Source organism: Nasonia vitripennis, chromosome 4, assembly GCF_009193385.2.
Source record: "Nasonia vitripennis strain AsymCx chromosome 4, Nvit_psr_1.1, whole genome shotgun sequence".
Taxonomy (NCBI): Eukaryota; Metazoa; Arthropoda; class Insecta; order Hymenoptera; family Pteromalidae; genus Nasonia; species Nasonia vitripennis.
Window position 1 is genome coordinate 1,445,520 of NC_045760.1, and position 23,366 is coordinate 1,468,885.

Here is a 23,366-nt window from a genome sequence, read left to right on the forward strand (position 1 = left end):
CGGCCTCGATAACTTCCTCTCATTATGATTTATTGTCGTACATCGCGCAGGCAAACATCAACGATCAGCGGCGTAAATCAACGCGGGACAATGATTTAAGAGTTCCTTTGGAGCTTTTCAGAGCCATTTCGAGAGCGATAAACGCATAGATTTTATTTTTCACCCCGCTCGGCGGATAAGCTCTTGCGATTCGACACGAGATACGCACATTCCATTGTCTCCTCTCTACTCGACCCGACTCATCAGATTTGAATAAAGTTAGGCGCGAAGTGTGCAAAGCTCTCGTATAAGGCTTTCAGCGGACTTTTTTCAGGAGCTTTCGCTCATTTTTATTCAACGCCTCGTGAATAAAAATATATTTGCACTTCCCCCCCGCATTGATGTCTCGATTAAACAAGTCGGACATCGGCAGAGTTTTTGTATTATTTTTTTAATATTCAAAGCGCGCATACAAATATCGGCGCGTTGTCAAAGTAAGTAGAAACGAGGACATTTATGGAAAAAAGGGGGATAAAAGAACTATAATAAGTAAATCTATACTTAATCACATTGTAGCTCTGAACAGATCTTCTCTCCGCCACGGATACGCTCCTCGTGGCGCGTAATGCATCTGACATTTTTCACTGCCTTCTCGTTCGAGGATAGTACATATAATAAAGCGAAGCGTCGGTAATAACAGCAGTCGCCTCGACGGTGCGACACAATAAATAATCCGAGAGTTAAGAATATACGAGGCCCTTCACTTGCCGCGATTCGCCTTGGAGCTCGGCAGCTCGGGGGCTTTCTTGCCGAGGCTCGAACCCATGCGCAGCCCGAGCGGGTTTCCCGTGAATTTGATGTGACAGCAGCAGCTCGCGGGAAATCGAAATTTCTCCGGCTTCAGCTGGCCGATCGTGGAGAGCGCCACCAACTGCCTGTAGATGTATTTCTGCTTGCAGACGGTCTTGTAGCCCTCCGCGAAGCCCTCGATGAGGTTGCACGCGTTGTTCTCCTTCCTGCGAAAAAGCAACGTCGATACAGACATTTTTCAGAGGCCAAATGGCGAGAGCTGGGCTAGGAAGGTGTGCGCGCGTCGGTATTTTTCGGGAAAAAGAGATGTACATCAGGCGAGATAATGCAGGAGGAAAGGAGTCGAGTCACGCACCCGCATGTTTCCACCCGTACACCCTGCGAGAAGCCCTCCTGATTTACGACGAACAGCCACTCCTTATCCTTGCTCTGGGCGACCTTCGGATACACTACCTTCTCCTGCAACGGAAAAATCACTCGATAATTGATTGAAGTCTTTGATCGGCGCTCATCGATCAGCGGCTCCTCTATATACTTGATTAGTGTTAGCCGTAATTGAAAGCTCTCTCTCTCTCTTTGCAAACAACGCCTCTGGCTACTTTCACGCACGTGCGCGCGGCTGTATAATTGCACCGGCTTTTCCGAGAAATTGCCTCGACGCGGCCAACTTTTTTAGGCATGATAGTTTTGGAAATTGCTCCACCAGACGAGGTGTGCAGTATATAAAAGTGCGATGCGAGTGATGGATCGCGAGGTATACTCACGAGGGGCCAATATGAAAATTAACGACACTTTAATTCCGCCGGAAAAAAAGCTCTCCGAACTATACCCGCTTGATTAATCTCCCCACTCGAGCTGAGCGAATCGACGAAGTAAAAAAATAAACTCACGGTAGCCTCGCAGAGCGGAGCATCGTCGTCGGGCAGCGCGTTAACTCGATGCACCAGCACGTCGGGCAGGACCTGGAAGAAAACATCCGGTTGATCGTCAGTTCAGCCTTGGTCGCGGGGGGATCGAGTGTGCGCAATTAAAAAAAAAGAAAAAGAAACATCGTATCGCGGGATATCGGACATTCGATACCAGATCATCGCTGGAGAAGAACTTGAGATCCTTGTTCGTCCTCAAAGCGGCTTGCAGGTACTCCTTGGGATAGTTGGGCGTGTTCTCGCAGAAGGTCGAGTTCTCGCAGCCGGAGTGCGGACGAACCGGAAACTGAGGCGTCGGGAAGTCTCCGTCGTCCGACGGAAAAATGATTTTTCCCGCATCCGTCCTGCCGGCGGTGTCATCTCCACTCGCAGCTTTTGATCAGACGCGACGTTATCAAAACTTGTTGTGTGTACATGCGCAAAGTTATCGAAGTCCCTGCGCTTACCGAAGTTTCTGTGCGTCAAGATTTTCCGTTGCACGTAGAAGCCCGACTCCGATCGCGAAGAATTTTGGACGGGTATGATCAGCTGGGGAAGAGCCTCGGCCTCGTTCGATACCTGGAAAAAAAAGAGATCGATGTCAGTTTGCACTGCGCTGCGTTTTTTTTTTTTTTTTTTTTTTTATTTATCCCGAGAAGCGCCGGCAAAGAGCTGATTTACACTGATACTGAGTAAACTCGGCTAATGCTAAATGAACCGTGCGAGGAAAAAAGTAGCCGCAGCAGCAGCTCTAGAAGAAGAAATGGAGAAATCTAGCTTCTCGAGGATCGTCTTGTGTAATTCGACTTCCGAGTCGAAATCCGCGTACGCCGTTTATGCGTTCCAGTTAGCCTAGTGCTGACGCATCGTTATCGCGGTGTAATTTTCGGAAAACCGCCAGCCCAGCTTTTTCCACTATACGCGCCGTCGTCGTTTTTTCCAATACACGCGCGCGCGCGCGCAAGCGATTGTCGGGTATACTCAAATTGAAGGCTTCGCCGAGGTTTTTCCCGGGTACGCCAGCAGCCGTGTGTGTACAGGTACACGTCGACCGACAGTAATGCGAACAGAAATATAATATTTCGAAAATCGATTATACCGATCGAACGCGAATTGAAATTGAAGCGATATAACTTTTTAGTTCTTCTGTGGGAGCGGATAACTCGACGACTTTGAGGTTATGTTTCTCGTTAAAAAAAAAAAAAAAAGGTAACAAACCTGTCATGCCGAGCTTCACCCTGGTTTGAATCTGTACCGTCGAATCGATTCTGGCGAAGCCTATAAATAGTCCAGCTCTCCGTTGCTCAATTTTCAAATCGATAAACTCAAGCGTTGCAGCGACCGGTCAGAATTGAAAAAAAATCGGTAACCTTGGACATAACAAGCTCACGCAGAGCAGCGATGGACGAATTTAAAGTCTCTAAAAGTTTTTATCCGCATAGGACGCGCGCGTAGCACGGCGAAGAAGTTTCCTTCGACAGGAAGCGATAAAGCCAGCGCGAGCTATTATTATGAGCTGTGCGGCGTTTATTTTTTTTTTGTCCGTCCAGAAAAAGGATCCTCGCGTTCGCAGACGGCGCACCTATAGCTATATATAGCAATCACACCGCGATCGCGCGCGCGGAAATTCCGTCGACTAATTATAATCGTATTAGCTCGTTGAACGTGACGTCGTGGGGTATTTTGAAAAAACAAGCGATTGCAGCACGAGCAAAGTCCCGTTGCGCGCGCACACACACACACACAGACTCACCGAAAGTACAAACAGCAGCAGGACAATCCTCTTCATGTTGCCCTTGGTCGAATCTCATCGGTCGGTGCTGGCAAGGTCCTGTGCTCTCTCTCACGACAGGTGATGCGCATCTCCCCGGATCGGCGCACTTTGCAGCTGGCCGAGTGCAGTAGTGGCGAGTAAGTATATGCGCGGCGCTTCCCGGCGCAAAGGAAAATAAACTTACCGTCGTCGAGCGCGAGTCAGACGCAGACAATAGCTGCTGCTTCCGTAGTCCGAGCGTATCTCGCAGCAGCAGCAGCAGCAGCGCCGAGAGCCACTTGCTGCTCCGGTATACAATATACTCCGTTGCTGCGCTGGTCAACTTCACTTTACAGCACTGTGTAACTCGTGTACGTAGATGCGCGCATATACGCGCGTTTATATGTTAACGAGCCTCGCGGAAATGCTATATGTATATAGTACGGAGACTGGCCAAGCTGAGGCACAGGCAGCAGCGGCACAGCTGAGAGCCATAGCGTCCGGTGCGATGCTATACTCGCGCGAGACCGAGCGCCCATCGGTCATGCATATAGTGGGGATCCTCTCTCTCTCTCTCTCTCTCTCTCTCTCGCTCGCTCGCTCGCTCGCAGGTGTATAGTCACGCGATCGTCGGAGCTTCGGGACTCTTAAGTGTACACGCACGTACGCGCGCGCTCCTTCGAGCGGATGTACTCCGACGATCCGCTCTTTTTCAATTTCGCGCTAGCTAACGCGCTAAACTTATTGCGCAACTCTCTCGCTCTCCTCCTCTCCCTACTCGTCTATTGACTTTGGCAACTTTTGCCAAGTTCGCGCGCTGGGATAGTTTACTCGTGTGACATCATTGTTAGCGCACTGCTCTCTCGGTGCCGCGAGGCTGGGCTGATTAAAATTAGCCACAGAGAGCTCGTCTCTCGGGATGGAAGGATCATCCTCGACGCCGTGAGTTTCGTCTTTTCCGGCTTTAATCAGCCAGCAAAGTATGCTATATTAATTTGCTGTTTAACGAACGACGTAATGCCGCGAGAGAACGCATTATATTTTTGCACGATATTCGCGATAGCAGTGCGTTCGCTCGCGTTTTGTTCCCATTATCCGCAGTAATTCGCATACATCAAGCGAGCCTCGTTACGACGAATCCGGCGTTTTATATCGCGTAAGCACGAAGCGAGAAAAAAACTTTATGCATATATACTCTCGCGAGCGCAGCGCGAGAGAGCAATAAAGGAAGCATCGTTCCGTTTTGCTTATCATAATACAAGCTGGCGACGCAAGAATAAAAAAGTAAAGTAAAGTAAAGTAAAGTAAAAAAAAAATGACAACGAAAGCCTGTTCTTCAAGCTTTCTATATTGCATCCTTATTGTGATTGTTTTCACTTTCTCCGCGGCTTTTATGAAATAAAATAAATTGCTGATTCCGCTAGCTCTGAGATATAGGAATAAATCAAGGCTTATTTGGCTTTCCGCGCACGCTGCGCAAGAAAGCAGCGTTAAACATGCGCGCATGTGCTGCTATGATTCCGCGTCGAATCGAATTTCGCGCACACGAGAGACGTATTTCCATTTTCCGACAATTAACATAAAATATCAGGACGGATCTTTGTTACATCAGGCACGCTCTAGCATCGGGCGATATAAAATATTTCGTTATATAGTTGGAACCCTGTTTTTCACGCGAATACTGTGTGAAGCGGGGGTGAGAAAGTCGGAAAAGAATTTTTCGCGCAACACACAGTCGTGTTTATTACTCTTCGCGTGTGTCTGCATATATAATATACATGCCCCCTCGTCGCTCGCGCGGCCCTATTATGTTTATTCATGCAAACTTGCAGCGGAGCCGATTGTTTAAAAAACACACACGTTTAATTAGAGGCGGAAAATCCAATGTACATCCTCGAGCGCAGCTGCAGGAGAAAATGAAAAGCGAGGAAAACACGCTAACCGCGATAGTATAGGTGTATACGAAGTTTCGTTCTCTAACGAGGTATAGAAAAGAAAAAAGCGAAACGACAGTTTTCATCGATATTAATGATACGTCGCATCACACAGAGAAGAAGGAGCTGCGTATATAACAATAAGGGTAATTACGTCGTTTCCCTTGCTACGGGCCTCAACCGAAACGAAACAAAACTGCGTGTCTTCCTCCATACATTACGTCTCGTTGAGTAAAACGGAAACGGTACTATCGAACTGCTTTAAGCACGTGAAAAAGAAAAAATAATACGCTTTCACACAAAGCGACTTTCTACCTCCCCGCGACGTAATGACTCTATTTATAAATATAATATTCCATTTTGCAGCTGCGGAAAAACTCGGATCCCATGAGCTGTTTGCCATCGCGCGATACAAAGTATATGCCCGATGCGGCATAGCGCCTCGTGAAAAGTCTAGGCATATGGGTCGCGCGCGAGAAATAAGGGATCGGCGAATTTTTTTTTCCCGAGAAAGCAGCCTTTGAAAGCGCGTAATCCTCGCGTAAACTGGATAAACACCGGATCTGCCGCGCGAGCGCCTATTCAGAATGTTTCAAAGGATCAAAAAGCCGCGCCGGAGACTTATACACACGGGGATATTATTATCGTTAGTGCAGCGCGTCACTCGCATGCCCCGACACATTACACCCTCTGCAGCGGCAGAGAGAACGTAGATTATAAGGGCTATCATATGTAAAAAGAAATAGGAGGAATAGCGAGTAACAGCGACGAATTCGACACTGGTTACCATATCTACAGCTATAAGGAACAGCGAGCTGTTGATGTAATAACCCATGTTAATCGACGCTGTTCCTCGCTATTCCGTGGGGTAAATAAGTTCGTGACACAGAAATAGCTCTCGCGGAGATTTCGAACGCACATAACGAGTTTGGCCTATTCAAAATATGTTATACCTCGTCGGTTCGCGTCGAGAGCGCAAAAGTGCTTTCCGAAAGTTCGGCCGCAGGAAGGATTGAAAACTCGGCTTTGAGGAATAACGCGATTATAGATATATATATATAGTATCAACGAGGCGCGTAGAATTTCACCGGCTCCTTTTAATTAACGCGCGTTCGAGTATAATCTCTTATGAAAACATATTGCCCCGCGTATAAAGTAACTGTTTATTCCGGAGAATATACTGTAGCTGGGTAAAAAGTCGTCGCGCGGCGAAACGTCACTTCGTCCTGTCGTTTTTTTGACAAACCGGCCGTAAATACATTACGAATCGCCGGCGGCTCTCTCGAAATCGGGAAATAAGAGAGTTTCTAAAACAGCCGAGTTGACTGCAAAAATCTATCCACATGATGATTCGCAATAAATAAATCTCGAGCGCTACGTTTCGCAAATCAATAACGAGCGCACGCATACGCTTGCGCGTAATTGCATCACGCGAATAAGTGTATCGAGGGCGGCTGCAGCTGATCGGTGATAAGTTCTCTCTCTCTCTCTCTCTCTCTCTCTCGTTCTCGCTATTTCTGACATAACTAGAGTGCTCGCGCTCACGGGAGCGCATTTTCGAGCCGGTCGTTTTTTCGACGTTCGGCGTTTTATAGGCTAAAACAGCTATATAACGCGGAGCGGCGCTGCACGCGAGTGAGCGAGAGAGAAAGAGAGAGAGAGAGAGAGACTGGAAGGGCGAGAAATTGGCATGAGAGGCGAATGTCGAGGCGCGCGCTCTACGACGAGGCGGCGAGTCAACGTGGAATGGAAGTGGGAGTGAGTATAAAGACGAGAAATAAGCGATGGCGCCGGTTAGTAAGTTCAGTGAGAGTGCCGTGAGCTTCGACCCATCGCGAAAGTCTACCATGAAGGTATAGTGCAGCCCGCAGGAATAACCGACTTCTTCTTTTTTTTTTTTTCTTTCTACCTCGTCTCTTGTTTTAAGCCTCGCTTTTTTCGAATCTACATTCACGCGGGTGTGACACGTGCGCTCGCGGGAGATGAAGTGATTATCGAGCGCGGTGTATAATAATGGCTTTTTGATCGTCCGCTCCTTTTTTGCCGGGCTAATTGATCGTCGTTTTTTTTTTTCCCCTCGAATCACGGGGGTGAATCCGTCGTTTTTCACACATGGAAGCCAGTAAATTTGATGCACTTTCGAATCGGAAAACGGGTTTTCAAAAGTTTCTAGTCGAGTTTTATCTATATACATCAAAACAATATACACACACACATACACACACACGCGCGCGCGCGGCGAAGAAAGTCAAGGAAAGCTTTCTCCTAAAAAGCTTTCTACGTAAGTCTGCGCCTGGCGTCGCGGGAAACACGATCGGATCGAGCGGGAATGAAAATTCGAACGAATAAGAAGAGCAGTGTTGTGTGCCTCGGCGCGTTTAGAAATCGTAGGAAAAAATCGTCGAGATTTCGAGAAAGCCGGCGAAATAGCTGAATAAAAAATTTAATCGAATCGAAAATACATGTTAATGCTATCTTTCTCTCTCTCTCTCTCTCTCCGCGGTTGAATACATCAGCTGTGTTATATCCCGCCGCGCGCATACACGCCGGCGAGAGTGAAGCCGGGCCGAGCACACATGTGAAAGTTAGAGGCGGTTCGTAACCTTTCATCCGATCTCTTTCTCCTTTTCTCCTTCAGCGTATACGTAGATTCCCATGACGCACCGGATGCGCTCGCGCTCTCGAATTTCCGTACATTAATCGCGCACCGTAGGGAAAAATCCGGCCCTTATAATCAGCCGCGTGGGCGTCGCGCGTGTGAATTATTGCGACGACTCGGACTCGCTCCGATTTTCCTTTTCTTTTCACCGCATCCGCATAGAGTACAACGCGCGCGGGCGACATGTGAACCCAAGTGCGTCTGATGTTGCCGGCGCGGCGCGGTCTTCTCTCAGCAGCAGCAGCAGCAGCAGCCGTAACTTTCACCGCGAGAGCCGTTGCTCGCTCCACTTGCTCACTCCTCGCAAATTGAGCTTTACGCGCGCTCTCTGTCTCCGTGCGTATACACAACAATTTCGGACATTAGCCGCGCGCGAACTTGACGAGCTGGGCTCTCGCGCTTAATCGATCGAGCTGCGAGTCGCCGTGAGTGCGCGCAGTTGCTCGCGCGAAAGTGAAAATTTCGCGCGAGGGGGAGCTAATTGACGACGGTGTACAAAGCGAGCAATTTGTCGAATATTATGATTTTTATCCGCGCCTCTCGGGACAATAGCCGCCGTCCTGGATTTTCCCTTCCGTTTCTTTTTTTTCTGACATACGCACTTTCTCGCGAGTAGCTTCGTCCTCGGCTCATGAAATTCTCTCTGTTTTTTGCGCTCCCCAGTTACCGGTGCTGCTCGTTGTCGCCTTGACGGCGACAATGGCCGCCGCAGCCGAGCAGCAGCAGCAGCAGCAGAGCAGCGAGCTTTCGCGCGCAGCGGCCGCCCAGCTCCAGAGGCTCGCGCCCTTCCGCAGGTCGACGACGCTCGAGAGTCAGCCCATCGGCGTCGGCAAAGCCAGCAGGGACAAGGCCGCCAAGGAGGCGAGGAACACCCGGGCCAACTCGGCCGAGCAGTCGCTGAGGATCCCCATCGACCTGGGCGAGCTCTACCGGATCTTCAGCGACTCGTTCGGCGCGGAGCCGAACAACGTCCGGGACAAGCGGGACCAGCCCGTCCAGCTGACCCCGGCGAGGATGGAGGCGCTGGACAAGTACGCCGACAAGATCATGCAGGACGAGCGCGTGCAGTCCTACATGCAGGAGAGGATCAAGAGGGACGGCTACGGCGGCGGCTACGCCGGAGCAGGGGGCGGAAGTGGCCTCGGCGGTTCCGGAGCCTTCGTCTCCGGACTGGCCGGCCAGCTCGTCGGAAGCGTCGTCGGGCTCTCCAGCACGGCCTCCAAGGGCTCCTCCAGCTCGAGCGGACAGAGCCCCGCTCCCGTCTACGGACCCCCGGCCTACCACTCGGTCGGTATAATTATCACTTCGCATTACGCATACACCGTTTAGCTGGAAAATCGCGGCCATGTAGCGGATTAGAGATTTAGCCGGCGGCGGATCATCGTAGCATCTTTGTGCTCGAAACGAGAGTATGGCTTTTGTTTCGAGCGACTCGTTATAGAGAAAATCCGATTTTTCGCATTTTTCACCCCGCAGAAGGTGAACGGGCGATTGGCTCAGCTAGAGACCTGACGACCTTCTTCTGTAACTCGTATTCGCTCGCATTTTAATTAACCTCCTATGCAACGACTAGCGCGTTGCGATGCATTTTTCCCCCCGGCGAGAAGCTGCGCAGAGGAGCGATAATATTTCATAAGCGCGTTTCCGACCAGATTCCGAGGTTTCGCGCAAGAGGCGCACGCGCGCAGCAGCTACATTCGGAGAGGAATGAGAGAGGCGTTTTATCTGGGTCGTTGCCGTTTGCTATTAAGGAGGGAAACTCGCGCGCGAGCGGCTTGTTTTTCCATTTTTTTATCCTCTCTTCTCTGATGCCAACGCGAGCTGTCCTCCCTACCTTTTCTAGCTTTGGTATCGCGACTTATCGTCTCTCTCTCTCTCTCTCTCTCTCTATCTATCTCTGTTTGCTTATCGATGCGGTAATTTACGTTTATCGCGACGTTATTCGCTTCGGTTAAAAATCCATTGCCAAACATCGTCCGCGTTTTAATTCGGTATGATACCCATCGCGTGTATTAATTATACGATAAAACGCGCGAGTGATTGTTTTCGGTTACTGTTTGGTATGCAATTATAATTAGAATAATACCATTCAACGAAAGTTGTAAATGATGAATTTTGCAACGTACAACTATAACTCTACTCAAACAGTTATAACTTTGCCCTTGTTAACGAATATTCGATATTATATACGGAGCGAGCGTAGTGGCAAGCTGATTGAATATGACATAATTAATCAGTTTCCGAATCAGCACACACATACCAGCTTGTTCATTACAGGCCCAGAATGGAAAAAAAGACAAAGACAATTCCATTTTCATTTTCCCATAATAACTGTTTCCGTGATCAGCCGAATTTGTTCACTTGCAACCTCATTTTACCCTTTTTAATCAGTTAGAGCGCGCCAAAAGTTTGCAAAACTCACGCATATCTCTCGGCCATTGCAGTACGGCAAGGAGAGCTTCAGCATCTGGGACTTCAAGCGAGCGATCTTGAACACGCTTATCCAGGCCGTAAAGGCGATCGGCGGGGGAGTCCTGGCGCTCAAGGGTCAGCTGATAAAGGGAAGCGGCTTTCTCGTATCGACGAAGGGACGGATAATCAGCAGCGCCGGTGACGCCATTACCGGACTGGGAAAAAGTTTGGCCGCCAGTGCCGTCGTACAACCGCCCTCGGCTCCTCATCCAGGCTACGGAGGAGGACACGTCGGCTACGCTTACGAGGCGCCTGCAGCTCACGTTATCGGTGAGACTTGTAATTATGGACTTTTATCATTTTTTTTTTTTCACTCATCGGGAGCATCGTATATACTCTCGCACACGAGTTAGCGCTGCGCACGAAATTGAATCAACTGTTTAGCGCTGGATGCGCAAACTTTCGAGGGGGGTACTTCGAGCTCCAATTTTGAGATCGATATGCAGTGTACCTATACCTACACACGAGAGAGAGAGAGAGAGAGAGAGAGAGAGATCGAATTAGATCACTTGCAAATCATAGGTCTCGCGGATCGAGTTCAAATGGAAGCGGCGAAGACATTAGTGAAAGGTTTCAGCCCCTTTTTTCTGCCGAATACATGAATAAAAATCTCGTTCCTTATATACGTATAGTTAGGGAAACAGTTCCGCCATACCCGCGAGTTTAATCCCATTCGGCTGCGAGTATAAAAGTCATAAGTGGATTCAGCGCGTCTCCTCCCCTTTCTCTCGATTCGCCTATTTATTATTCTTCGCGCTCGAAACTTTTTGACGCCGCGGCGCGGATTACAATCATTTGTTGCTATATATCTCGCGGAGAATTTATGCAAAACAGCCGCGCCGGAACACTTCGTCTTACAATATTTGCACACACGGGTTGCAGCTATGTCGCAATAGCGGTACTTGGATATATTTATCAGCGATTTCGCAGAAAAAGACTATCAAACTAGTTTCGATATAGAAAGGACATTTCAGCGGTGCAGTCGAGAGCAGCCGCCCTCCGCTCTGAGTGTGCATATATACAGTGATAGCTATGAAGGAGAGTATTTTGACCTGATTTCGTCATTTGGTCTCTTTTTTTTCCACGTTATATCAGCTTGTTGATTTTCGCTATTTATTCGTTATAGTCGAAAGGCGAAAACGATTGCGCAATGTGCAACATTTACCACCGCGCTTTACATAACTTGTATATGTTTACACCGTTAGGTCTACGACGCGAGAAAATTCCGGATACAATGTTTCGTTTCGAAATCCAGTTTTGCGCGTTATAATTACATATTTTCTCTGTTTTATTGCAGCGCACGACAGCACGTACGACGGACCTCCCCCGGCAACGAACGCCTACCACTCGACCTTCGGCGCCGCTTCCGATGGTAATATAACTTTTTCTTCTATACCACCAGCTACTGTGCAGCGCTTTTTTCATTGAAAATAATTTTTTTTTTCGGCTCATACGCGCGAGAGATGCAACGATATGAAAATTAACTTTGTGCGCATTCCTGGGGACTCCAGAGTAAAACCACCCATCCCTATTCTCTGAAAAACTACATTAATAAACATTAATACAGGTAGCAATGCAGAGTATACGCTTTGAAATTAACACGTGTACCGCACGTAAACACGAAATGAGTTTGCGAAAAAAAAAAAAAATAAATAAATAAATAAATAAAATATGCTTTCGGCAGGGTCTCGCTTACGCAATCGCAGGTGAACTGAGTATAATTTGACATGATGTGGGACGATAATTAACGGTTAAAAACTCGATGCTCGACTAACACTGGCAAACGCAGCCTAGTAGACCAAACTGACAGACGTTACGTTTACAGACGAGAGTATTCAACCTGGTCTTTTGATCGGCAAACCATCGCCGTCTATCGATTACCACACGGAGCAGTTGCAACCGGGCCACTACGACACTGACATCCAACACGCAGAGCCCCATCAGCTGACGGAGCAAGTGCAAATCGAGGAGGCCGAGGCCCCGAAGCCGAGCTTCAATATTAAAGACGTGGTCGGCAACTTGGCCGGAACTTCCAACTTCTACCAAGCCGACAATTTAAAAGCCCCCGAAATACAATCAGTCGATGAGCCCCCCGCCATTCCCCCCGGCAACGCTCTGCAATTGCAAGAGCACAATCAACAAGACAATTACGAGCTCTATCCGCCTCTCGGTAACGGTCCCGACGACGACAAAACGGCGCAGCAGCCTCCGAAGTACGAGCCTCCGCCGGTGAACTTTAAAAATCCCGACGAGTACGCCCCGGCGCCGCAGAACGTGGCTTACGGCCCGCCGCCACCTTCGAAGTACGGAGCGCCGGACGCCCACCCGCACTACAATTACCCTCAGCTCAGGCCCCAGATCCAGGCTCACAGCTCGCCGGACATCCACATCGAGATATCCGACCACGACATCACCGGCTTCGAGTCCGGCGGATATGCCCAGCACAGACAGCCCCATCCGCCTGGACTCCACGTGGTGGCCATGCAGGGGCCTCTCAAAATTCCCATCCTCGGGCCGGAGTACTACAAGCCCGCCCCCGGGGGCTACGGCCACCTGAACTCGATCCCCCCGATGGGCAAGCTGCACACGAGATACAGGCCGGACTTCGAGGTTCAAAAGTCCCTCGAGTACGAGCTGCGAAAGCGCCGAGCCGACAGCTTGAGGACCCATAGGATATAGGGACGCGCGGATCGTATGAGATATTGCGTGTATATCGATGATGCAAAGGTAACGTTTCTTTTCTCCGCGAGACGCAGCGTTCGGGATACTTTTTATTTGGAGGAAAAAGAATGGATGCCGGATGGGGGGGGGGGGGAACACACATAGGTAGGTCAACCAAGTCGTCAAGTCTTTTTTATAGATGCACGCGAAAGCGGCTGTATCGAAGAAGCCTCAAATTTCACGGAAATGATCCGACGTTTAAACACCTGTTGAATCGCTGCGCGTGTAATTTGCGCGCGTTATATTGCCCGAGGTTTCGATGATGATGAATGGTCTATTTTAGTCACTCGGTATGTCTGATGCGCGAGAGGAGAGACTAAAGAATTCTGTCATTTTTCCAGTGGTATACGCGTACGCTTACTATCCACGGTATGGTTACTATCGACGAACTTGGCCAATGGGTTGAAAGGTCTGGACCACGAGGGCAGATTTGGATCAAACGATTGTTGCTAGCGGCAGACTGAAGCGACCAAGATCTCCAGCTCTCTCGAGTTTCGATTCCACAGCACGCCATTATATTCATTAATTCTTCGACAACTACACGTGTCTCGTGTGGAATCCGCGATCTTTTTAATTTATTCTGTAAATATAGAAAATGTAGCACGCGCGCGTACTTTGCGCGTCTGCGACTCTTTCAATTGCATACTGTACATTTGTGAAATTGCCGCAAAGTGCAGACGCCCGTCAAAGTTACGCAGTGCAGCAGTGTGCGGAGAGTATACCTTGATTATTATTTTTGTATAAAATATACATGTAATAGAGCTTCGTAGTTGTGTATGATGGTTTGTTTAAACCAAAGGCGATACCTCGAAGGTATCCGCTCTCTTTATGCAGTTACCTCCAGCAGGAAAAATCAAAGTTTTTATACCGTTTTTTTTTATTTTTTTTATTTATGTTACGTCGAGCGATTACACATAGTAGCTGTAAAATATTGTATCCAGTGTACGAGATTTGTTTGTTTGATAATAAAATTTGATATCAATATTATTCTGAAATATATCGAGCAAGCGGAGAAGAATTATTTGCGATATAATCTTAACGCATATCATGTTTCTCCCCCCTCCGATGCATACGGTGTGCATTAACGATTTAATTGGCACGAGCATAATTAACATTTATGTGCGCGCGTATGCCGTGTGGCAGTAGTAGTCCGAACGAATAATCCATCGAATTTCACGGAAATCAAAAGCGAGTATTTTCCGCAAATAAACTTCGGATTGAAATGAAAGTACATCGCGCGCGCGCGCGCGCGCGATATTATTAATTTACGAGCGAAACACACGCGCACACACACACACATACACAGAGAGAAATGAAACACATAAGCAGAGAGGAAAAAAACGAAAATTAAAATTACCATACGAATAGAGTGCGGAGCTTGAGGAGGCAAACAGTTAGCTCTAGCTCGAGAGACACGGTGTGAAAAAACCGTTATGCCTCGAAGAAGCAGAAAAATAATCGGTGCATGAGGTCGACAAACAGCTCCCGGTGTCTTGTTAGAAAAGCGTGTACACACACTCCGCGATGTTTATTGTGCTAAAAGCGCGACGAAATTTTATTTCAATTTGGTAGATATACGGGCACTGCAATATTCCCAGAGACATAGAGCGAGAGCGAGAGAGCAAGGTAAATTCTTACGGAATAAGGAAAGCCAGAACGACATGCATTCAAGTCGGAGAGCTCGGTACAGCGCTATGCAGCTCTTCGAGAGAGAGAGAGAGAGAGAGAGAGAGAGAGAGAGAGAGAGAGAGAGAGAGAGAGAGAGAGAGAGAGAGAGATACGAGACACGGAGAGAAATCATAATAATGAAATACAGCCCGCGGAGCGACGGAAGAGAACATCTTACACAGCAGCGCAATTCGAGTGGGACTCTAGGCAAAGTGTATTAATAAAGGGGGCACGGGGGGAAAGAGATTGCCCGCTAAAACGACGAATCGCAACTGATTCGAGCTAACGAGTTGGATATGGGGGAAAGCAAAAGAGAGGAGGAAAAACAATAAAGTTAAATGACGCGGCAGCAGCCGACGCGGATGTTATACTGTCGGGGAATTAAGCGCGCGCTCGCGGAGAGAAAGAGTTTCGCGCGAGCTGCGCAGCGCTCTCTGAGCAGAGTCGGTCAACCGGACCTGCATCGGACATCGGCTTTATACCTACTGCATATCCACGCAGCACTACACGCAGAGAGAGAGAGAGAGAGAGGTGGAGAGTATTAAGCGCCGCATCGGAGCAGCAGCTGTACAAGCGCTCTCTCGACGAGTAGTATGTACGTCCATTTGGACACACGCGTCTGCGTATATAGCTGTATAGCTGCGTATGGCTCGATCAGAGAGAAGTGCTCTCCCGCGCGCGCGAGAGAGTTAGGAGTTGAGAGAGTGAACGCCATAGGCGCAAGTGGGGAACGACGACGCTGTACAACGTAGTCGTCCTCGGCGGCGGCGGCGGCGGCAGCGGCAGACACGAAACGGGAAGGAGAGGAAGACACGCTCGCGCCGGTCGGCACCTTCTCGAAAGTATAAATGAAGGACAATGACCTAATTGCGTGCAGAATAGCCAAGTGCTTCCGAGCCGACTAATCCTCGACGCCGAGATCCGCAGCGACAGACGCTCTTCTCTACGATCGCATCGCTGGATCGGCCGATTTCATTTTTTCAACCACCATGAAGGTCAGTTTTCTTAATTTCTCCTTATACGTAAAAAAAACAACTCTGCTTCCGATTCAAGTGTCGGCTAGCCTTATATAATCGAATCGAACCTGTACGCAGACGAGTAAATAAATTAATCACCACTGAATAAGTTAGGCGGGTCATTTGGACTCGGTCATTTTTCACGCCCGTCTAAAACTCTTTCGCCGAGGGCGGAATCCTGCAGCTAATCACCATCGACGAGAGAGCATCATATTCAGCGAAGCAGAAGACGCAGTGTCGAGGAGCCATATCAGCCCTATACCCTCCGTGTGTGCACGATGAGAGCCGACACGCGTTTCTAATCGGTCCGATCGATATACAGCCGGAAGCAGTAGCCATATAGCCAGTTTTTTCCCCTACGGCTTATCTCCGCGCTTTTCCCGATCGCGAGCGAGCAATGTGGCACAGCGTGCCACTTCCGCGCGCTCATAGAGAGACTCTTACTCGCGCACACAAGGCTGCACGCGACTTGTTTATCAACACCGGGAGCGCTTCGCCGCTCGGATATGCAGTACCGTTTAATCCGTTTAGCCGGGAGAGAAATTCCCTGCCTGCCTGCCTGCCTGCGCTAGCTTTGTATAACGGCTCGAAAATTCGATCAAGCCGAGCGTATACGATTATTGACTTATTGCAGAAAACGAGCTGGCTCTGCTGGCTACTGGCCCTCTCGATGCTCTGCCTGCAGGCCGAGGCGCAGTACAAGTTCAGGAGGCCGCCGCTGCCGCCGCCTCAGATTTTCAAAAAGTCCTGGCCACCCGGCCCGAGGATGCCCCCCATGGGCAACTCCGTACACATCGGCCCCAACTTTCCTCACAAGAGGCCGCCGCTCTTCAAGCCGCCTAATTACAGGTAAGCCGCAGTGATTAGCTGCCTCGATCAAGCTCCGTAAACTTTCCAAGAGACATGGTCTGTAATTAAAAGGCGAGCGCGCGATTCATGGATTTTTAATAGCGCGCCGCACAAATCCTCTCGCTGATGATCGCGTTTCTCTAGCCAAGCGAGTTGTGTTTTTAATGATGTACGAGGCGCGCTTATTCACGCACTGTATACACCTGCGTGTAATATCAGTCGAGAGAGAAACAGCCCTTTCAGCGGGCTAGCTCAGGCGTTCAAGGTTATGTCCGTTTTTGTAAAAACTCCCGCGCGTACGCGTGTAACCCGACTCCTTAAATCGTAATATTACGCTTGTACGAGCATTGCGCGAGAGAAAATATCAATATGCCGATGCACACGCAGGTTCCGTCGTCCCCCGAGTCCGCCAGCCCCGCCGCCGTCCCCGATGTTCAACGTCCTGTCGAACCCGTACAACAAGAGCCCGCCGCTGCCTTCGAACCTCGCTATCATGAGCAATTTTGGCTCGGCGGGCGTTCCACCACCACCGGCGCAACGCGCGCCGCCGCCGCTGCCGCCGCCTCAGCCGACGCCCCCCAAGGACTTCCAGTCGATCGGCAAAGTTCCGCAACTATTTAGCCCGGAATACAATCGAGCGGAAGTAGTGGCTGCCGCTCTGCAGACTCACAGGGCCGCCCTCGATGACGACAAGGGCCCGATACACACGATACCCGCGCCGAACTTGGCTCCCGGCGCCAACGGCAAGTCCTACCAGCAGCAGCATCAGCAGCAGCAACAGGCCAACAAGCCGGAAGAAACTCCGCGGAGACCCTACTCCGTCACTCAGGTCGATTACGCGACGGTTTTCAATGGCCAAGGTTCGCTATAGATTTTTCGCGCTTTTTTCGCGTGACGCATGTGAGAGCTAGGGAGAAGAATGCTTGATGTGTATATAGCTATACTCACGGCTCTTTGTCGCTACTCGCAGATACGGGTATACTGAACCAGCGACTCGTGCCGTCGTCCCACTCGAGCAGCGTTCCGCAGCATCATCAGTACGAGGTGACGGAATCGAACGAAGTCAACTCGGTGCCGCCGAGCAGCTACTTCACCACCGACTTCGACACCGCGCACTACTCCACCTCGATCGTCCACGACCAGCAGGTTCGGCTCCGTCGGCCTCGATTTCACGCTTCGCGAACAAATACAATAACTTACTTATACTCAGACTCGCGCGCTTTCCAGGCCAACGACGTCTACGCGAGCCACCCCTCGTCGTCGGGCATCTCGCGGTCGACGCAACAGCAGCAGCTCGACTCGAGCCCGTCCATGCAGGCCAATCTCCACAGCTCGATGCACGTCGGCGGCGGCTCGTCCGCCGCTCAGCAGCAGCAGCAGCAGCATCAGCAGCAGCATCAGCAGGCGCAAGGCGCCGCGGATCTGCACGTGGGCCAACCGGTCGCCGCCGGGCCGCCCATGTCCGCCGCGAAGCTCTACGAGGTGCTCAACACCTTTCCCGCGCAACTGACCGAGCAGTACTCGCTGAACCAACAGCCGCAGATACAGCAGCACCTACTGCAGCAGCAGTTGTCGGAGATACTGCAGGGACAGCAGGACGACCAGAGCGCCGCCGTAAGGGTGAGCGAAGACGACGCCATTTTTTCTTCCAGTCCGTAAAGAAATAATTTAACGATGATGGGCGGCTTTGATGAGCACAGGCGACCTTCTCGCAGCCGACGCTGCATTCCTTCAACTACGAAGAGCAGGGCAGCAAGCGGCAGAAGCAGCAACAGCAGAATATATACATCGATCAGAATTACGCTTCCGGACGAGTGACCGCAGATTACAGCCTGGCGCCCGAAGCCTCGGAGATCAGCCAGCAGGAGGTCAATGTAGCGGACCCGAGCGAGCAGGAGGAAAACAACATCGAGTTCGAAAGTTCCCTCGGTTTCGTCAAGCCCACGACCTATTTTAGCAAGGTGAAATTTTCTTAGCGTTTAACTCGCGTTATTATAAGCTAAATCGATAATCTAGGCTATGATAATTAATCCACGTTATCGGCTGATTTTACAGAGCGGAGGCGAGCAGAGCGTCGCCTCGCAGTTCTACACTACGCTGCCAAACCGCGACGCGGCTGAGAAACTAGCGGCCCTCGCAGCAGCGGGGAATGTAAACAGTCAGCTCATTAGTCAACTTCGAGCCAAGCAGCAGCAGCAGCAACAGTCAAAGGAAAGCCAACAGCCGCAGTCCGACCAGCCGATGCCGGCGAACCACAAGGACGAGGAGAGCGAGCAGAGCAGCGCGGACAGATTCAACGAGCGTCAACGCCAAAAGTCCTTCTACGCTAGGCAGAAGATAAGGGAGGAACAGCAGGCGCGCTGGCAAGAGGTGAGACACGCGACTTTCATACTCCAACGCTCTTGACGGAAAATTCATCGCTTGGCGATAAACTCGTTAACGAGCAACCTTCTTCTCCCTGATCGCACTTTTTCGCACTTTTGCGCACTTTTTCCTCGCTGAAAGTTTTATCGAATCGCCAGTGCCAACGAATGTCCGAGAGTTTTCAATTTAAAGGCAGAGCTACGGATTATTCTGCAAACATACTTAAGCTTGTCGCTCACTGATTGTTCTAGGAAAAAGACAAATTCCAACAGCAAAGTCAAGACGGCCAAGACAACAAGCCCTTGAGAATATTTGTTCCGGAAGACGGCTCGGAGAAGGAGAGAGAGATCGCTGCCGATGATTATGAATACGAGAGCGACGAGGCGGACGTACCGAGGGAAAATGAGCCCTCGTCGGAAGACACGAATTTCGGATCTCGCATCGTTTCGAAGAATTGAATTAGCTCGTCGTCGGGAAATAGGCGGCGAATCTATATGCATACCTAGATAGAGATTTTTAAATGGACTTTCGTACTTTTTCCCTCTGCACGTGGGAAGCGATATTATGAGTATTTTATGTCGTACGGACGCTCGCGTCTTTTGTCCTCGTATACAGAAAACCAAATTGCCTTCTGATTTTGCTATAGATATCTACCTTATGCTTAAGAAGTAGGAATTCAGAATAGCACCGATGAAATTGTAATTTAAGGAAATTCGACTGACTAAAACTTTCTCGGTGCATTTTTACGTTCAAGCGCGAATCGAGTGAGAAAATACTTGATCCCAGAATCGTTGCATACATCAATGAATTATCAAATACGTTCTGATGCGTTTATCGATATTTTTATAATTATTTATTTATGTATTTATTTATTATCTATTTATTGGTTAGTGAAATTTCGTGCAGATATAGCGATTCTCCAATCGTATTCTGTCCTTGGCAATTTTTATAAAAGTGAATCTTTCTACGGGAAAAAGTGATCTGTATACAACTGTATGCCTTCCTATATATAACAATATATAAACTCTTATCATATATTGCCATTATATAATCGTATACGGCTGTGTATAATTTATGTATAATCATGTATAACCGCATAAATAAGCGTATATGATCGTATATGGCGAAGTATAAAATTATTCTCTGGTGATCAAATTTAAATGTATATTTATTTATTTAGTGAAAAATGTAATAGGTGTAACATTTTTATCGAAAACTGACGAATTCGCATGCAATCAAAAGATTCTAATGACGTCATTAAAATACGTGTATTACTATAAGGTGTATTTGAATAAGAGAATAAATTACAAATAGATTAATACACTGTACAAAAATTCATTTAACTTCAAATTAATTATGTCAAACCAGACATAAAAAAATACATGGCATCCTGAGTAAGTTACAATTTTCAACCAGCCTTGCATCAGAAAGTGTATACGTTAAAAAGGTTTAAAAAAAATTGAATTTGCATATATTTCTTTGTGACATACAAAAGTCATCATTCTATTTTTGGTTTAGAACAAAACCTGACTATAGCAATCGGAAAAATCAAGTAAAAAATCATACAGGTGTCAGAAGATTGCACAAAAAATAATAAAGTTACGTTTGTCAGTGTAATAGTTCATTTTGGTTATTTCATAAGCGAATGTGTCTAAATACTCATTGAAATTATGAATTGTTCATTTTAAAGTTTTATTCCGCCGGATATAATGAACATTTTTTTATTTACATAAAAAAACGACTTAACGTTATTTACTAAGAGCGATCCATAAACCAGGGACTGCCATCGTTGGTAAACCGTTTTGTTAATATGTCACAGCCGGTCTCGGTAACCAGTAACGTATGTTCAAACTGCGCCGACCACAAGCCATCAGAGGTTACTGCGGTCCAGTCATCGGGCCACATTACATCGCGCCATGTGCCCTGAGAAATCATCGGTTCAATAGTGAAAACGTGTCCAGCTTTCATGACTCCAACAGCTTTGTTTTCTAAAAATAATCGGGAATGTTTCGGTTGTAGACCAAGTTTGGATTAATATTTTAAATATTTTACTTGCAACACAACTTACTGGCATAGTGTGGAATATTGGGAGCAGTATGAAACAGACGGTGAATCCCGTGTCCACAATAACTTCTTACAACACTGAAACCATGTGCTTGGGCGTGTTTTTGAACGACATTTCCGATTTCCCTGTATTTCTCTCCAGGTCGAACAATTTCAATAGCTTTCTGAAGGCACTCGTGAGTCACCTCTACAAGTTTCCTCACCTCTGGCTTGACGTTTCCAACAAGGAAGGTCTCATTTAAATCTCCATGAAAACCATTGTGGTACACCGTTATGTCAACTGGAAATGAATATTTTGTTTGAAATGAAAGTAGTCTAAAGAATCAGTGACAAAGGCAATGTTTTGTACACACCATTACAGATATCACCATCTTCTAGAGGTCTCTTATCTGGAATTCCATGGCAAATCACCTCATTCACCGAAGTACAACAACTGGCTGGAAATTGATAATAGTTCAATGGAGACGGGTAGCAGTCTCTTTCAATGCATGCCTCGTGCACAATCCTGTCTATCTCTGCGGTTGTCACTCCAACATCACAAGCCTTTGCTGCCTCATCCAGGACTTCCCTTCCAAGCTGATAATAATCAATTTTGATCAAAAAACAACCCTCAATCGATCAGGGATTTTCATAGAAGGAACAAATACCTTGCAAGCCACTCGCATCCCCTCGATCTCCTCGTCATCCAAAGTTTTGATCTGTGCAGCGCTTAGAACTGCCTGTTCACTGAGGGGAATACCAGTTGGGTGTGTAGCATAATCGGGTCTTCCAATGGACTCGGGCACTGTGCGAACGAGCTCTCTGGGTGCTGGGCGCAGTTTCCCAGTGAAATGATAGTACGGCCAGGGGTTGTATTCTTCGGACTGATTTTTGTTGTCCCCCTCTGTTAAGCAAGCATCGGTATTAACTCAGTTCAATGACTCCAAATGGCAAGTTAAAAATACATATAAACAGTCTAATAATAATGCGTTCGAGCATTCTATTTTTACTAACTGGCTAGCTGGTGCAGGAGCTTGTGTGATTTCCAGCTGCTCTTGAAGCAATCCTGAAACAATCAAGCGCAATTAATCGTCAAGAGCAATTGCAGAGGATACAATTCCGAAAGGTTATGGGGCTTCAGAGGTTATAGGTTATAGGTACAGGGCTCTCACCTGGGTGCAGAAGAAGGAGCCCTTGATTCCGATTTTCAGGCAAGTCGGACACTGCAGACTGGCTGGCACCTTGCAGCCCGGTGTCTCGCACGAACCCTGTGTCTGCGGCATTTCTGAAAAATCGCCTGAACTCGATCTACGGAAATATTGGACTGATCCGGACTCCGGAGAAAAAACGCGACGAGGAGTTGCACAGCGCGCAGTGTTTGGCTCGCTCGCCGCTGCAAGCTTCGAAATGTGTGCGCCGTCGCGACTCGCGAGTGACTTTATCGGTGGAACAACATTGCGTAATGGGAATCTGTCGCGTTAGTGCGCCAGATGGAACTAGTTGCCGATAATAAGCCGAATCCGACGAATCTTTGAATTGCTTAATTCTCCCCAATCATCGTAAGCGCATTAGCAGAACTTGGAAAAACAAATTCAATCGATATATCGTGGCTCGCTCGAACGACATCAATCTCAAGGCATCGAGCTCACGAATGCCATCGCGCGAGAGTAAGTATTTATAGCGCGAATCTGTCTCGCTCAGCGGAGCGAGAGCAGTAAAGCAAGTGTAGCCGCCGCAAAACGGCAAACAAGCCGGGTCTCTCATCGCCACTTACAGAGTCTTATAGACAGTAGTAGCAGCCTCTTCCGAGAACGGCAGTCGCGCGTTTTCTCATACATTTTTTTCTGCATCGCGGCATGCAGCAGCATCTTGGCGCGTCAAGGAAGAGTGTGTCTTCTCTCACATGTTGCACACATCAGAGAGAGAGAGAGAGAGAGAGAGAGAGAGCGCACAGCGTTTAGCCTTGTTTCTCGTGTTGCGTGTGCGCGGCCAGCGAGCACAACGGCGATTCCTATATTGGAGCTGCCGCTGCGCGGGAAAAAGAGAGCTAAATTTACGCGGAATCGAGGCTTTTTAACGCAGTCTGTTTCGTCCGACTGTTTCGCGTGCTGCAAAGTGTATAAACTCGTCGAGAAAGTGCGCCTTCTTGACGCGCTCGGAAGAGCATAAACGAGCGCGGGAGAGTTACACTCG

At 48.5% G+C, this 23,366-nt stretch overlaps 4 protein-coding genes across 6 annotated transcripts; 2 read left to right on the forward strand and 2 right to left on the reverse strand.

Moving 5' to 3' along the window:
- Positions 1 to 405: 405 nt before the first annotated feature.
- LOC100122769 (protein spaetzle) lies at positions 406 to 5,485 on the reverse strand. Of its 2 annotated transcripts, XM_031929030.2 has the most exons (7): positions 3,653 to 3,928; positions 3,448 to 3,582; positions 2,162 to 2,273; positions 1,870 to 2,087; positions 1,680 to 1,751; positions 1,145 to 1,248; positions 406 to 995 (listed from the first exon to the last, which is right to left on the reverse strand). In XM_031929030.2, exons 2-7 carry the CDS (start codon positions 3,481 to 3,483, stop codon positions 740 to 742), a joined length of 798 nt encoding a protein of 265 aa, XP_031784890.1. In that variant the 5' UTR covers positions 3,484 to 3,582; positions 3,653 to 3,928; the 3' UTR covers positions 406 to 739. The 2 variants fall into 2 exon arrangements, with proteins under 2 accessions (XP_031784890.1, XP_032455324.1); XM_032599433.1 differs by having other exon boundaries at positions 3,448 to 5,485.
- Positions 5,486 to 5,585: 100 nt separating this feature from the next.
- Positions 5,586 to 14,228, forward strand: LOC100678819. 2 transcript variants are annotated; one of them, XM_003427426.5, is made up of 6 exons: positions 5,586 to 7,139; positions 8,704 to 9,327; positions 10,485 to 10,782; positions 11,810 to 11,884; positions 12,338 to 13,239; positions 13,575 to 14,228. In XM_003427426.5, exons 1-5 carry the CDS (start codon positions 7,083 to 7,085, stop codon positions 13,189 to 13,191), a joined length of 1,908 nt encoding a protein of 635 aa, XP_003427474.2. In that variant the 5' UTR covers positions 5,586 to 7,082; the 3' UTR covers positions 13,192 to 13,239; positions 13,575 to 14,228. The 2 variants fall into 2 exon arrangements, with proteins under 2 accessions (XP_003427474.2, XP_016840954.2); XM_016985465.2 differs by lacking the exon at positions 5,586 to 7,139 and adding an exon at positions 7,184 to 7,234.
- Positions 14,229 to 14,351: 123 nt separating this feature from the next.
- On the forward strand, positions 14,352 to 20,449 carry LOC100678984 (putative mediator of RNA polymerase II transcription subunit 26). Its single transcript, XM_003427513.4, has 8 exons — positions 14,352 to 15,896; positions 16,552 to 16,766; positions 17,154 to 17,626; positions 17,737 to 17,912; positions 17,994 to 18,386; positions 18,467 to 18,727; positions 18,822 to 19,136; positions 19,382 to 20,449. The coding sequence occupies exons 1-8, from the start codon at positions 15,891 to 15,893 to the stop codon at positions 19,586 to 19,588; spliced, it is 2,046 nt and encodes a 681-aa protein (XP_003427561.2). The 5' UTR covers positions 14,352 to 15,890; the 3' UTR covers positions 19,589 to 20,449.
- LOC100122741 (methionine aminopeptidase 1) lies at positions 20,446 to 22,700 on the reverse strand. The gene is made up of 6 exons (XM_008213310.3): positions 22,346 to 22,700; positions 22,188 to 22,239; positions 21,842 to 22,077; positions 21,548 to 21,770; positions 21,199 to 21,474; positions 20,446 to 21,118 (listed from the first exon to the last, which is right to left on the reverse strand). The coding sequence occupies exons 1-6, from the start codon at positions 22,454 to 22,456 to the stop codon at positions 20,886 to 20,888; spliced, it is 1,131 nt and encodes a 376-aa protein (XP_008211532.1). The 5' UTR covers positions 22,457 to 22,700; the 3' UTR covers positions 20,446 to 20,885.
- Positions 22,701 to 23,366: the final 666 nt, after the last annotated feature.

Bases quoted from the DNA above. Each gene is read 5' to 3' on its own strand.
- LOC100122769 (XM_032599433.1), bottom strand. From the start codon at position 3,483: ATGAAGAGGATTGTCCTGCTGCTGTTTGTACTTTCG. The intron at 2,088-2,161 runs GTAAGCGCAGGG...TCTGATCAAAAG, and splicing joins CTTGACGCACAGAAACTTCG to CTGCGAGTGGAGATGACACC. The intron at 1,249-1,679 runs GTGAGTTTATTT...TTTCCGTTGCAG, and splicing joins CTCCGCTCTGCGAGGCTACC to GAGAAGGTAGTGTATCCGAA.
- LOC100678819 (XM_003427426.5), top strand. From the start codon at position 7,083: ATGTCGAGGCGCGCGCTCTACGACGAGGCGGCGAGTCAACGTGGAATG. The intron at 7,140-8,703 runs GTGAGTATAAAG...TGCGCTCCCCAG, and splicing joins AACGTGGAATGGAAGTGGGA to TTACCGGTGCTGCTCGTTGT. The intron at 11,885-12,337 runs GTAATATAACTT...TTACGTTTACAG, and splicing joins CTTCGGCGCCGCTTCCGATG to ACGAGAGTATTCAACCTGGT.
- LOC100678984 (XM_003427513.4), top strand. The intron at 16,767-17,153 runs GTAAGCCGCAGT...ATGCACACGCAG, and splicing joins TTCAAGCCGCCTAATTACAG to GTTCCGTCGTCCCCCGAGTC. The intron at 18,728-18,821 runs GTGAAATTTTCT...CTGATTTTACAG, and splicing joins CCACGACCTATTTTAGCAAG to AGCGGAGGCGAGCAGAGCGT.
- LOC100122741 (XM_008213310.3), bottom strand. From the start codon at position 22,456: ATGCCGCAGACACAGGGTTCGTGCGAGACACCGGGCTGCAAGGTGCCA. The intron at 22,240-22,345 runs GTGAGAGCCCTG...TGATTGTTTCAG, and splicing joins GCTCCTTCTTCTGCACCCAG to GATTGCTTCAAGAGCAGCTG. The intron at 22,078-22,187 runs GTTAGTAAAAAT...CTTGCTTAACAG, and splicing joins GCTCCTGCACCAGCTAGCCA to AGGGGGACAACAAAAATCAG.